The 13,472-nt window shown below is 39.5% G+C and overlaps 1 protein-coding gene across 1 annotated transcript in view; it reads right to left on the bottom strand.

The window, feature by feature from the left end:
• The window catches only part of fancc (FA complementation group C), a 41,338-nt gene extending 29,269 nt beyond the window's left edge, over window positions 1-12,069 (bottom strand). Inside the window, exons 1-2 of the mRNA XM_062998327.1 lie at window positions 12,015-12,069; window positions 7,713-7,878 (exon numbers count right to left, since the gene is read on the bottom strand). Coding sequence (XP_062854397.1) covers window positions 7,713-7,868 — 156 coding nt within the window. The 5' untranslated portion in view covers window positions 7,869-7,878; window positions 12,015-12,069. The remainder of the gene's footprint in view (window positions 1-7,712; window positions 7,879-12,014) is intronic.
• Window positions 12,070-13,472: the final 1,403 nt, after the last annotated feature.

Below are 13,472 nucleotides of genomic sequence, written 5' to 3'. Positions count from 1 at the left end.
AAATGAGAGGATTATAAAACTCCTTCAAGAAGATAAATCATTGTGGAATGTCGCAAAAGATGTTGGTTGTTCCCAGTAAGCTGTGTTTAAAATCTGGACCAAGTACAAACAAAATGGGAAGGTTGTAAAAGGGAACCAACTTGGTAGACCAAGTAAGACATCAAAGCATCAAGATAGAAAACAAAGCAATATGTCTTGAAAACAGAAAATGCACAACAAAACAAATGAGAAACAAGTGGCCGGAAAGTGGAGTCAATGTCTGTGACTGAACTGTAAGAAATCACCTAAAAGAAATGGGATTTACATACAGAAAAGCCAAACAAAAGTCACCATTAACACCTAAAAAGAAAAGAACAAGGTTAAAGTAGGCTAAAGAAAAGCAATCATGGACTGTGGGTGACTGGATAAAAGTGATCTTCAGTGATGAATCACGAATCTGCATTGGGCAAGGTGATGATGCTGGAACTTTTGTTTGGTGTCTGTCCAATGAAATTTATGAAGATAACTGCCTAAAGAAAACATGTTAATTTCCACAGTTGTTGATGATATGGGCCTGCATGTCGGGTAAAGGCACAGGGGAGATGGTCTTCAATAAATGCCAAAGTCCACATTGAAATTTTGGACGCTTTTCTTATTCCATCAGTTGAAAGGATGTTTGGTGATGATGACTTCATTTTTCAAGATGATAATGCATCTTGCCATAGGGCAAAGGACGTGAAAACTTTCCTTCAAGAAAACATATAATGTCAATGGCATGGCCTGCAAATAGTCCGGATCTCAATCCATTTGAAAATCTCTGGTGGAAATTGAAGAAAATGGTCAATGACAAGGTTCCAACCTGCAAAGCTGATCTGGCAACAGCAAGAGACAGTTGAAGGCAGATTGATGAAGAATACTGTTTGTCATTAGTTAACTCCATGCCTCAGAGAGTGTAAACCATTATAAAAGCCAGAGGTGGTGCAACAAAGTAATAATGGTGCAGTGTTTTCTAATGATTCCATAATTTTTTCCTCAGATTTGAGTGATTCCATATTTTTTTCCTCTACTTGATCTAAAAAAAAAAGCAATTGTGACTGACCACAACTATTATATTTGTTTCTTTTTTTATTGTTTCTTAATGCCAGAGGGTTGACAGTTTGAGAAATGATAGTTTTGTGGCATGTCTGTGATTTCTTTTTTTTCTACAAAATTAAACAATTGAAAGAACATCTTCCAAGAGTGGTGATTCCATAATTTTTGCCAGGGGTTGTAGAATGCATGCCAAAAGAAAGCCCGTAAATCGAATAAAAAATTCTTACCAAAAAAATAAATAAAAAAAAATCATGAAGTGTGTTTGGCATAAAAAGAAAAGAAAAGGAAGACTTGTTACATCTGCACTTTCAACTAAAGTATGTTGTCTTATTTTTTATTTGGCAACCTGGTTTTGCCACCTCGAAAACTTCAAAGATTAAAGGTGTTAAGTAAAACCAAATTTTTTCACACTTCTTTGCTTGAAAAATCCAAACCATGTGGAGAGCCGTGCACTGCTATCTGTAATTAGCACAACAACCCCCCCGGCCAGCAGAGGCCGTAATTGTGCCAGTTATCAGGAACACTGCTTCAATCATTGTCCCTCCATCCAATAGACAAACAGCCCGACCCAACCGTGTAGGTGCCCGGAAAGTTGATAGCACAGCTGTGAGGTGAAGAAACTTCGTTTTCAAGATCCCAGCAGTGGTGAACTAGCACATTAGACCACGGCGCCACCCAAAATCAAATCTTTTTTATAGCCTTTCATATATTGCACCATTTTTATGCTTCCATTATCCCAATGTAACAAAATTTAGCAATTATTCAGTTCAGACGGTTTTCATGTTGTGGCTGATCTGTGTTTATTTCCCCTGTTCCAATTTTACTTGGAATTTGTTCCAGACATCAATCTTTCTTAGGAATTTATGTGGATTTATAGAGAGCTTACAAAGAGCTTACTGCTTTCTGTTGCATTTTCATTTAACCTAGTGTTGCAACTTTAATACAGAGTTTACACATTCCTAGAAATGTGGACCAGTTGGATTCATGTATCATAAAAAGTAGACAGACATGATTGGCACTGTAAGGAATGGCTAAATAGTCACAATAGTCATAAGAAGGAGAGAACGTGCTGAGGCTTTCTGTAAGAGTCTGATGCTAGTCTGTGTAATCCAGCAGCTTCACGAGTGTGGTAGAAGGTGTCTGCTTATCCGCTGGCCCTCCTCAGCCAGTGAGTGCTTGAGCATCTGTCACATGTCAGCAGACAGCACGGGGGGAAATAAGTGTATACAAATTGTGACAGTAAGTTTATGCATAAGGTGTTGCCTTGTTTTCTAAAGTGATTTTCTGTGTGTGTAAAAATGGAGAGGTCCTTATGTATCGCCTAATTTAAGAACTATCAGCTGATCACAAATTGGCCAAAAAATGACAGATTTCGATCTCTAAAGATCCAGTCACCGTCACTATAATAAACAATTATTCCTATTTTTACCAAGTAGTAGCCTAGCCACCAAATTGCTTTTTCGCCCTTATTAAACTTTTCTCACACAGCCAGACGGATAGTCATTAATCCTTTTTTAAGAGATCTCTGTATTTAATAAACACCAGCTTGCTAACATTAAGGACTCTCGGGAATCACAGCTTTCTGCATTAATTCAAGATGTGCCCTGCTAATTTACTGTACATTGGAATCCAATCAAAGGAACAGACGCCTTTTACACGCCTCATACATACACATGCTCAGTGTGATGCCGACTGATGTGTGTCAAATAAATGATAAAACCCTAAAGGAAGGTTAAGCTTATAAAGATGATCTGGATCAGAAGAACACTAAAGGCAAAGCATTCAAAGTTACAAGTCTTTTGCCCTTGTGTTGTTAATTCACACACCTAGTTCAGCACTTCATACCTGTGAAGTTTCTTGAAAAATGTGTTGCCAAAAGAGCCACTAATAGCAAACATCTACCATAAATACATACAAATATAATATCACACACGAGGCCTATCATTTACAAATTTCTACCTAGTAAAAAAGTCCCAATCACCAAAATAGACAGGAACACTTTACGTCAGGAAATTTGCAAATGTGAAATGTGTTTTCGCATACACTTTAGCTACACACAGAGTTATTACCATCATTAATCTGATCCCCTCAAGCTAGCACACACTGAAAGGGGAGATGAGTGGTGGTGGGTGAGGCAGGGAAAAAGCTCACAGGCCAAAAAACAGGAGTAAACTTTACACACTAAATCAAGCTTAAATGTAATGCAAATGAAGAAATTATATTCAGAAATGAATATAAATTATATATTTTTCCCAAGCAACAGGTGGTGTTTAAAAAAAAGCCAGACTAAAGCCAGAAAGTAGCTATTTATAAGTTTGCTGTTTACTAGACTATTTTTGTGATAGATATTTCAATTAATCTTGTAAAGTAAGTATTTTTTTTCTTTCAGCTTCTCACATATACATAGAGGTCACCACAGTGAATCTCGTCCACATACCAGACTTGGCTTTAACGTCAGATGCCCTTCCTGACACAACCCTCCTATTGGGACCAGCACTTAAGAGTGCATTGCCAAGTAAGCATTTTAATGGCTAGGCCGTTTCAGCCACCTCAACCCCCTCACCCCGTCCCCAATCAAACATTGACTGATCATGTCCATGTACACGCCCGGCTGACAGATAGCACAGCAGGTTTGTACCCTGAATCCCCTAATCTCAGCAGTAGTGGGCTAGGGTACTTTATCACTGAGCCACCCAAGCACCCAGTAATTTTTTGATTATGCACCCTTTATAAAAGTAAATAAAGTGTGCATAATCAGTTGCTTAACGTAAGACAAGACAATTCAAATTTTGGTCATCTAAATTGTTTTGTTTTTTTATTCCAATAAAATTGCTTTTCTTGTAGACAAAAAAAAATGAGAACATGGAAATATGTCTAATATTTCCACAACTGATCCAATTACATTTCCTAAATGTAGCAAACTTTAGGGTGCGGGTGTATGATAATAAGACTACAAAAAACACATTATAGTGTTTGTTGGGCAGTTGTCAACAGTATAAATCAAAAGTGCATATATAAATTGGTGCACCATTCTTTAATTAGTTTTACCCAAGTGTTGTTCCCCAATAATTATAACCAGAAATCTTAGTTTTCAGGTTAGGTATATAAACATAAGATACTACAGCAGGGTTTTTAGGGCTTGGGTGGTGGTCGGCTTGTTGGTGGAGAGGTCAAAGAAGTTAACCAATTAAGTATGCTAACATGGCCTTTAACCTGCGCTTCCTGACAAAATGCTGACGCATTGCCATTTTCACATGGAGAAGTTTTAATCGTAGACATTAACCTTAAGTGTATGTTCAAAACTTTAAAATGCAGCTTTCATTTACGGGGCCAGTTTTCCTGTGGTTCTTTTATTACATCTGGACAAAGTGGACAAATTTCTTCTCAGTATGAGGTGACAGCTTGGTTTTTTTTTTTTCTTTTAACCTTTCTTAAAGACCACTTTTAAGCACACAGAAAGCGACAACTGTAGTCAATCATATTTACTGCTGTGAGTCTGGCTTTGCCTCAAAGTTAAATGAAGCTTTAAAACCTTTTTACACCAACAAATTCATTATCGCTGCATATACAATGTTCACCAAGCATATTTTTAGAAAAGCTACAACATTTTTTTTGACAATAAAGTAGGTGTTCCAAACCTTTAAAGAAAATGACCAGCTGCCAAAATCGCTCCAGTTCTAAAACTGACATGACATACAGGTCCACTCAAGTGTATGTAAAGGTTTGACCTCAATGTTAAATGGCTTTTAAATATCAGACTATGGGTGGTGTCTGAGTCAAATCAGTGTCAAATTGGCAAAGATTTGTTTAAATTATTCACATTAATGAACCACTGAGTCTTTCATTGAGTCCCAAACCACACAGTTGGACAGAGCTAGCTGAAAGCGAGTAGGGTGATTTCAGACGACTGCATCTTGGCAGGGCAGGCATTGTAATGTTTGAAATAAGAAAGCATGACGACAACAAATTTGCTTTTAGGCAAAACAGCATGCAGCAGCCTGAGCTCCCAATGTGCTAAGCTTGCTTAGGGCTAAAGAAAGAACTCCTTTCAAGGAGAACGCTGACCGTGTGAGGCAAAACTTTACAAACACTGGACCTTCACAGAGTTACAACTCTGCTCACTTTGGTCCTGCTTCCAAATTTTGATCCAAACACTTCATGCAGGCATACTTCAGGTTAACGCTGCCAGTCCCTCTGTGGCTATTAGCCCACAAACACAACAACATGGCTGTACCGGTGGACTGCCTGGTCCAGCACAGAAAGGCCACTGTTCAAACCATGGTCTCCTGAGAATAGTCAACATAAGGTTTCAGCTCAAGGACTGGATCACAGGCTGACTGCTAAAGGCTGGTGTGACCAGATTACTTGGTATAAAAACATAAGAAATTCTCCAGTTGTTTATTTACTTAAAAAAAACATGTTCAGGTTGTGTTTGGGGGGAAGGGGGGGGTTAGGGTTAGCCACTTTGGTTTCTTGAAAGAACTTTACACACACACACACACACACACACACACACACACACACACACACACACACACACACACACACAGAGAGACAGAGACACAGACAGACAGACAGAGACACACATGTTTGCAGACAGTGACACACAGGCTCACAGACAGACAGACACAGGCTCACAGGCAAAGACACACACAGACAGAGACGCACACACAGATTAACAGACAGAGACAGACAGAGAGACACACAGGCTAACAGACAGAGACACACAGGCTCACAGACAGACAGACACACACAGGCTCACAGACAGAGACCCACTCAGGCTCACAGACAGAGACACACAAACAGAAAGACACACAGGCTCACAGACAGAGACACACACACAGGCTCACAGACAGAGACACACATGCAGACAGAGACACACATTCTCGCAGACAGAGACACACATTCTCGCAGACAGAGACACATTCTCGCAGACAGACACCCAGGCTCACCGACAGACACAGACAGGCACACACACAGACAGAGACCCACACATATGCTCATAGACAGAGACACACACACACACACACACACACACACACACACACACACACACACACACACACACACACACACACACACACACACACATACGGACAGACACATACGGACAGACACATACAGACAGACAGAGACACACCGGCTCACAGGCAGAGACACACACAGACAGAGACACACACATATGCTCATAGACAGAGACACACACACACACACACACACACACACACACACACACACACAGACAGACAGACAGACAGACAGACAGACAGACACTGGCAGACACATACGGACAGACACATACAGACAGACAGAGACACACAGACACACAGGCTCACAGACAGAGACACACACGCAGACAGAGACACACACGCACACACAGACAGAGACACACACAGACACACACAGGCTCACAGAGACACACACGCACACACAGACAGAGACACACACAGGCTCACAGACAGAGACACACACAGGCTCACAGACAGAGACACACACAGGCTCACAGACAAGAGACACACACAGGCTCACAGACAAGAGACACACACACACACACACAGTCACACACCAACAGTCCCAGAAGGCGTTTATGTGCACTAAGAACTTTTTCTCCTGTTAAATGGTTGCGTCTGTTTAGCAATGTAATCTTTTTCCAGCTTGCTAACACTAGCAGTGCTGTCTGTCAAGATTAACATCAGACATTGTTTGGGCAGCCATGGTTCTCATTCTCCACAGGGGTGTGTGAAACACCAGGGCTGGCATAGTTCTTTACTGCATCTGTTTTCTTTCAGCACGGACATAATGCTAGCTGTATTTATGGATGATGTATTTTACTTTTCTGGCAAAACTGGTAAATCCTGGAAAGACAAATTTCAGATGCCTTGATATACACAATGCGTATGATGTAAGATTGTAATGAAATACTGTGCCTGCGTGGTCCAGGAAATGTTTCTATTAAACATAAAACATGACCCTCGTGTTCGAGTTTTGCGGGTGCCACCAGCTTAGTCGGCCACTTAACAGACATGACTGGTCAGGGGAGGCAAGGCCAGGCGGGGCATGACCTCAAAACACAAAGCTGCACATATGGGTAATTTTAACCCAATGGCATGAGATATAGGTGACTTACAACCATAAAGAGAAAGGTTCAAAGCAAAGATACAGCAAACAAAGAAAGTTAGTCAATATTGAACAGTGGTATGCAAACATTTTTTTGGCATTTTCCCCCCCAGTTTTCCTCCCAATATAGTCGTATCCAATTACTTGATTGCATTACGCTTTCTCTCTACTGATGTTGTCCTCCACTCTTACTGAGGAAAGCCATGACTAACACACGTCCCCTCAAAATGTGTGCAGTAGCCAACGGCATCTTCACACCTGCACGAGGGGAGTTCATATGTGGATCGGCTTTGTGTACGGAGAGACACACCCTGATCACATTTTCCCTTGTCTCTGTGCAGACACCTTCAATTACCCAGCAGAGGTCATAATTGCATCAGTTATGAGGAATCCCCTGCAGCACCCTCCCCCCCAGGGGCTCAGCCAACCAGTAGCAGAGCTGAGATTCCAGCCGTAGTATCCAAACATTTAAGGATGATGACATCTTTTTCCCCTTCAGTAATAGTGCATATTCGAGAAATTACCTTTGTCTGTATAATGTGTAGGAGCTGCTCAAGGAAGCTTCTTAGAGAATGGAAATGTTTGCAGGTGTCCTGTTGGGCAGATGGTGATGTAGCCTGCCCCCACTGCACTGCCTTATCCATCCAAAACTTCACCTCGGGTTCCGAGAGCGCAGCCATGGCATGGAGACTGTGGAAGCACACATATCAAAACCCAGTTTATAATATAACAGACTATTCAATCATTAATTCACACACATATTACAGGGTCAATATAAAGCAGCCAAACTACCCAGTGGGCTGATAAAGTGAAGTGGTGCCCTTTCAAGGGTATTCTTGCCTTGCGCCCAGCGGTTCCCAATGGAACCAAACCAGCTGTGACTGGAAAAAAACGATGAAAAAAGTGTCAACTCCAAAGTGACAGGGCCCATAGAGTTAATTATGTGTGGCAGACCTTGAGCATCTGAATGTGTCATCACATTGTACTTAATTGAGGCAATAAAAAACAACATAATTGATCATTCAGAACCAGCCACTGAAATAATGTATTTGCTGTTTGCTTTCAACAACCTTCCAGTAAGGCAAGGCAAGTTTATTTGTATAGCACCTTTCATACACAGTGGCAATTCAAAGTGCTTTACATAAGGAAAAATTAAAAGCACTAAAACATTCCTGAGATCTAGAACCTCAGAAAGACTTCTTGCAAACATTTAGTTACAATTAAGACAACATGAAATTCAAACGAGAGAGATAAAAATTAAGAACATGAAAAATTAAAAGAAAATATTGTAAAATATACCCTACAATTTGGGAAAAACGAAATTAAAACAAGAGAGATAAGCAATTAAAACATGAAAACTAAAAGAAAATATAGTAAAATATACACTACAATTTAGAATGTACACTACTCTATAAAAAGAATTATTAAGAGCCTGAAAAACTAAAAGAAATATGGTAATAGCAAAAATTTCGAGCTCAATCATAGGCACAAGAAAAAAGAAAAGTTTTTAACCTGGATTTAAACATTTCTACATTTGCGGAACATCTAATATCTCCTGGCAGTCTGTTCCAGTTATATGCAGCCCAACAGCTAAATGCTGCTTCACCATGTTTAGTTTGGACTCTGAGCTCAACTAGCTGACCTGAGTCCATGGATCTAAGAGATCTACTAGGTTTATATTCTCTAAACATATCTGAGATGTATTCTCTACAAAAACTCTAGCAGCAGCGTTCTGAATGAGCTGTAACTGTTTAATGGTCTTTTTGGGAAGTCCAGTTAAGAGACCATTACAATAGTCCACCCTACTGGAGATAAAAGCATGGATCAGGTCTATGGCAATATCTCAAAGTCCTGCCACAAACAAGATTCTTACATCCGTTCAATCAATCTGAAGTTACCAGAAACTTTTAAGTGCAGAAGCACGCATTTGTGGGTAATTACTGTTTTTTCGGCTTAATGACAGGTATGCAAAGGACACAACAATGAACCATTTTTTACGATCACCTCATAACACTGAGGTTTTTTTTATGTCTTTCCATCAGCTCTGCTGGAAGGCCCCTATGAATCAGACGACATGTAATTACCCCAGTGAGTTTTTTTTTTATCTTAAAAAAAAATCAGGAACAAACGCTTCTTGTTGACTTGACATCTTAATGCAGCCACCCCCAACCCTACAGCCTGAGGCTAGCAAGTTTGGATTTTCCAAAACAGAACCTTTGACTTAATTGTATGACATCTGACACACTTAGTTTTTAAATACAGTTATTTGGGATACTTCTACCTTAAGATAGTTCTCTCAGATTAAGTGATGACTGCAAAGTTTTCAGACCAGGTCAAAGTAGAGGAAACAATCACCACAATCAGTCAATGTACAATGCTGTTAAAAAGTATTTGACCTTCTAATTTTTTTTCTTTGTGCATGTGGTTTGCACAGAATGTGCATAAAACAGTTTTAAACTCATCATTTCACCCATGTAAAACATAACTGCTTCCCCAAGTGTAATAATAGGGTTGGTCCTGACAAACCTAGCTGCAACAACAGCAACCAAAGGCCTCTGATAACTGAAGATCAATCTTTCATGTCAATGTGGCCCTAGAACTTTGCCCCAGACTTTCTTGGTAGAATTGCTTAAAATTGAACCACATCCAAGAGATTTTAAACATAAATTTTTTATTTTATTTTAGAATGTTTTGTTAGCTTTATTCCTTTTCACTTTTGACTAGTTCATAAAACATTATTCTGCAAGGCGTTGGGGTCATCAAAGTTTTTTTTTTTTTACAAAAGTAAAACAAGTTTTTGTAGAAAACCACTGTAATCAAACTTGAGACTTGGCTCTGTAAGCTTTTGCAATCTAGTTAACTTTAGTAACTTTTTCTCATCCCTTTCTGAATTTTGTTTAGTGCTACATACTTGTTCACACATTTTAACCTACTTTACATTGCGAAGGAGGTTCTATTTAATTGATGTTTCCGTTAAACTGAGCGGACAGCAGATTGCTCGGTGATAGCACGGTCACTAAAAAGCAAGAAGGTCCTGGGTTTGATTCCCAAGCGGAGTGGTGTGGGTTCTTTCTATGTGGAGTTTGCATGTTCTTCCTGTGTCTGTGGGTTTCCTCCGTTTAAAGACTGGCAAGTTAGGTGAACTAGAGATACAAAATTGCCTGTGATGATGTTTAACATTGAACTTTAACTGATGAATGTTGTAACCTGTAACTACCTGTAATGTCATGAATGTAACCAAAGTGTATAACATGACATTAAAATTCTAATAAATAAACAAACATTTAACTGATCTGGTTGAAATCATCCCTGAATAATTTAAAAATACTGAATATTTAAAAATAGTGTCACTTTATTGATTGCATTGAATAAAGTCCATGTTAACTGCTGTCCAGTGTCCATGGTTAAAAGCACCTACAATCTGCAAGTTGGCATGGAAATTAGACATCGGAGCAATGGAATAAAGTAGACTGGTCAGACGAATCCTTTTTTTCTCCAAGATCACATAGACAGCCATGCATGTGCATCATGTACTCGCAGAAAAAATGAACTGTAGGACAATCTGTATCACAACATACAAAATTTGAAGGACCTGCTGGTAATGACCAGATACCACAGAGTCTCACCAGTTTAGATCTGTGTTACATCAATTGTTTTGTGTCTTGATGTTAAGTAAAGTACACAACTTGTTAGATATACTAGATATATCTGTCTACAAAGCTTACAGAATAGAATAGAACGCCTTTATTTGACATGTATACATTTACAGACGTACAGTGCAATGAAATTCTTTCTTCGCATATCCCAGCTTGTTTGGAAGCCGGGGTAAGAGCGCAGGGTCAGCCATCGTACAACACCCCTGGAGCAGAGAGGGTTAAGGGCCTTGCTCAAGGGCCCAAGTGGCTGCATGGCAGAGCTGGGTTGACCTTTCAGTTGATAGCCCAAAGCCCTACCCACTAGGCTACCACTGTCCAAATCTATTATATTATTATGTAAATATTATTATTACACTCTGTTTATTAGATACATCTATAATCGGCACACTTTGTAAGCCCTTGTCCCAAAAACTGACCTTAAATGGAAAGGGACCATATTTAGACTTTCTGTACAGTTCTTGTATTATTAAGTGTTTAGTTCTTTGTCAATATCAGTTTTTAATCACAGGTCTCAGGTTCATTGCTGTCTTAGTGTAGTTGACTATTCTAAACCAGCAGTGAAATTCAGGGTTTGGAAGAGTGATGTATTAATTTTTATTAAATAGTAAATACTGTGAAAATACCTCCACGAAAAAGAGAACTGTAACACCTTAAATAATACAAAGATTACTTAATACATTCCATTGCTGTTGTGTTTATGTCTGTACAGTTGGTGGAAACCATATACACACTCTATATTTTTTGTTTGTATTATTTTAATGCATATATCCAATTCAAATTTCAATACAATGTCATTTGACTTTGTAATTACAATTATAAGCATTAACAAATATATGCATTTTTTATAATCATACACAAAATGATTTTTTTATGATTATACACAGCCCTACGTTGTTGGATAATTGTATAGCAATGTTTTAAATGCCAGTGTATTGTTTAGTTTGTGCTTGTGAGGTGTCAGTGTAAAAGCTTAAGCTAAACATTTTAGCTAACCTAAACTAGTAAGCAAGGTATAAAGCTAGTTAGTGTGAAACTGTAATAAACGGTATTAGAAAGACGACAAATATTAAATTAGTTAAACTGTATATAGTTTTATGACCTGTTTATATGTATATTTATCAAACCAAAATGATGTTTTAATCATTATAGCAGTTTATTTTACAAACTGACCTGTTAGTGCAGCACAGCTTTGTTTACTCTCTCGACTGAAACGACGTTCTAAACTTCCCGCTTTATATTTGACAACCCGGATGTTGTCATCCAGTACTGGTGTGTTTGTTTTCCACCTATATTTCGACAAATGCGCTTCGACGCCTGCTCAGAAGTAGCGAGCTGATTGGATAATGACGTTCGCTGTAGGCGGGATGTTCCTGAAAAGCGGTGACTTAAAAAGCAACGGAGTCTGGGCGTTTGTTAATGTTACCTGTTACTACACTGAAGGAACATTAGTGTTTTATGTGTACACTTAGAAATTATACGTTTTCATTTTATGTAGTAGCATAGCTCAAGAACTACTGATCATATATTTGAAGTACATTTAGAACGTCTACATTCAATCAAAACGTCTACATTTTTACTTCATTAGGTTTTATATATTGTGTGCAAGTTAGATTTATTAATTCATTATTAAATAATTCACAGTTTCTTTCTGGTCAGAAACATTGTAGGTTTGTTGCCACTAGAAAACAACTTGTAACTTAATTGCAGGGCATCTCCCACATACCTACTGACTCACACCTAAACAGTTTAATGACCCGAAAGAAATCCCACAAGACACGAGAAGAGAACATAATAAACTCATCAAATCCAGTGACCAGAAGTGAGGATCAGACAGGTTTATCATAATAATATACACCTCTCCCTAGGAATCAAACCCAGAACCTTCTCGCGACAGTGCTACCTACTGAGTCAACGTCCCGTCCTAACTGTTTAACTGTTCATCTAAATCATCTGAAGTAATTGTTGAAATCAATGTGTTTTATAGTTTTTTGTTTACGCGTTTTCTCCCGACTTTAGCGCATTCAATTACACAAATGCATTATGCTTCCTCTCTACTAATTTCGATCCCCGTCCTGATTGAGGAGAGCGAGACTGACACACACGTCCTCTCCGACACGTGTACAGTAGCTGAGGTGAGTTCATTTATGGATCAGCATTGTGTACGGAAAGCCACACCCTGATCAACGCATTATTCCTCGACTCTGTGCAGGCGCCCTTAGTCGGCCAGCAGAAGTCGTAATTGCCTCAGTTATGAGGTCCCTATCAGTGGCGTAACTAGGAGCTCATGGGCCCCAGTGCAAAAAACATTTTGGGCCCCCTCAACAAATTTCAGACAGACAGACAGACAGATACATGTATTCTGATATTTCATTGTCTTTTAGTTATTTTAACGTTTTACTTAACGAAAATATTGTAATATAATAAAAACGATCTGGCGAGTCTGGCAGCCAATGGGGGGGGCAGTGCGGTTGGGGGGTGGGGTTGGGGGAGTTCATGTCGTGGAGGGCCCCCTCCCGCCATGGGCCCCAGGGCACCCCAGCCCCCCCGGTAGTTACGCCCCTGGTCCCTATCCGGCTCCCACCCTGTATGAACAACAGCCAATCGTTGTTCATGTAGGTGCCCAGCCCA

The sequence above is a fragment of the Trichomycterus rosablanca genome, chromosome 7, assembly GCF_030014385.1.
Source record: "Trichomycterus rosablanca isolate fTriRos1 chromosome 7, fTriRos1.hap1, whole genome shotgun sequence".
In the NCBI taxonomy this organism is placed as follows: domain Eukaryota; kingdom Metazoa; phylum Chordata; class Actinopteri; order Siluriformes; family Trichomycteridae; genus Trichomycterus; species Trichomycterus rosablanca.
This window is presented reverse-complemented; position numbering and strand designations above follow the sequence as displayed.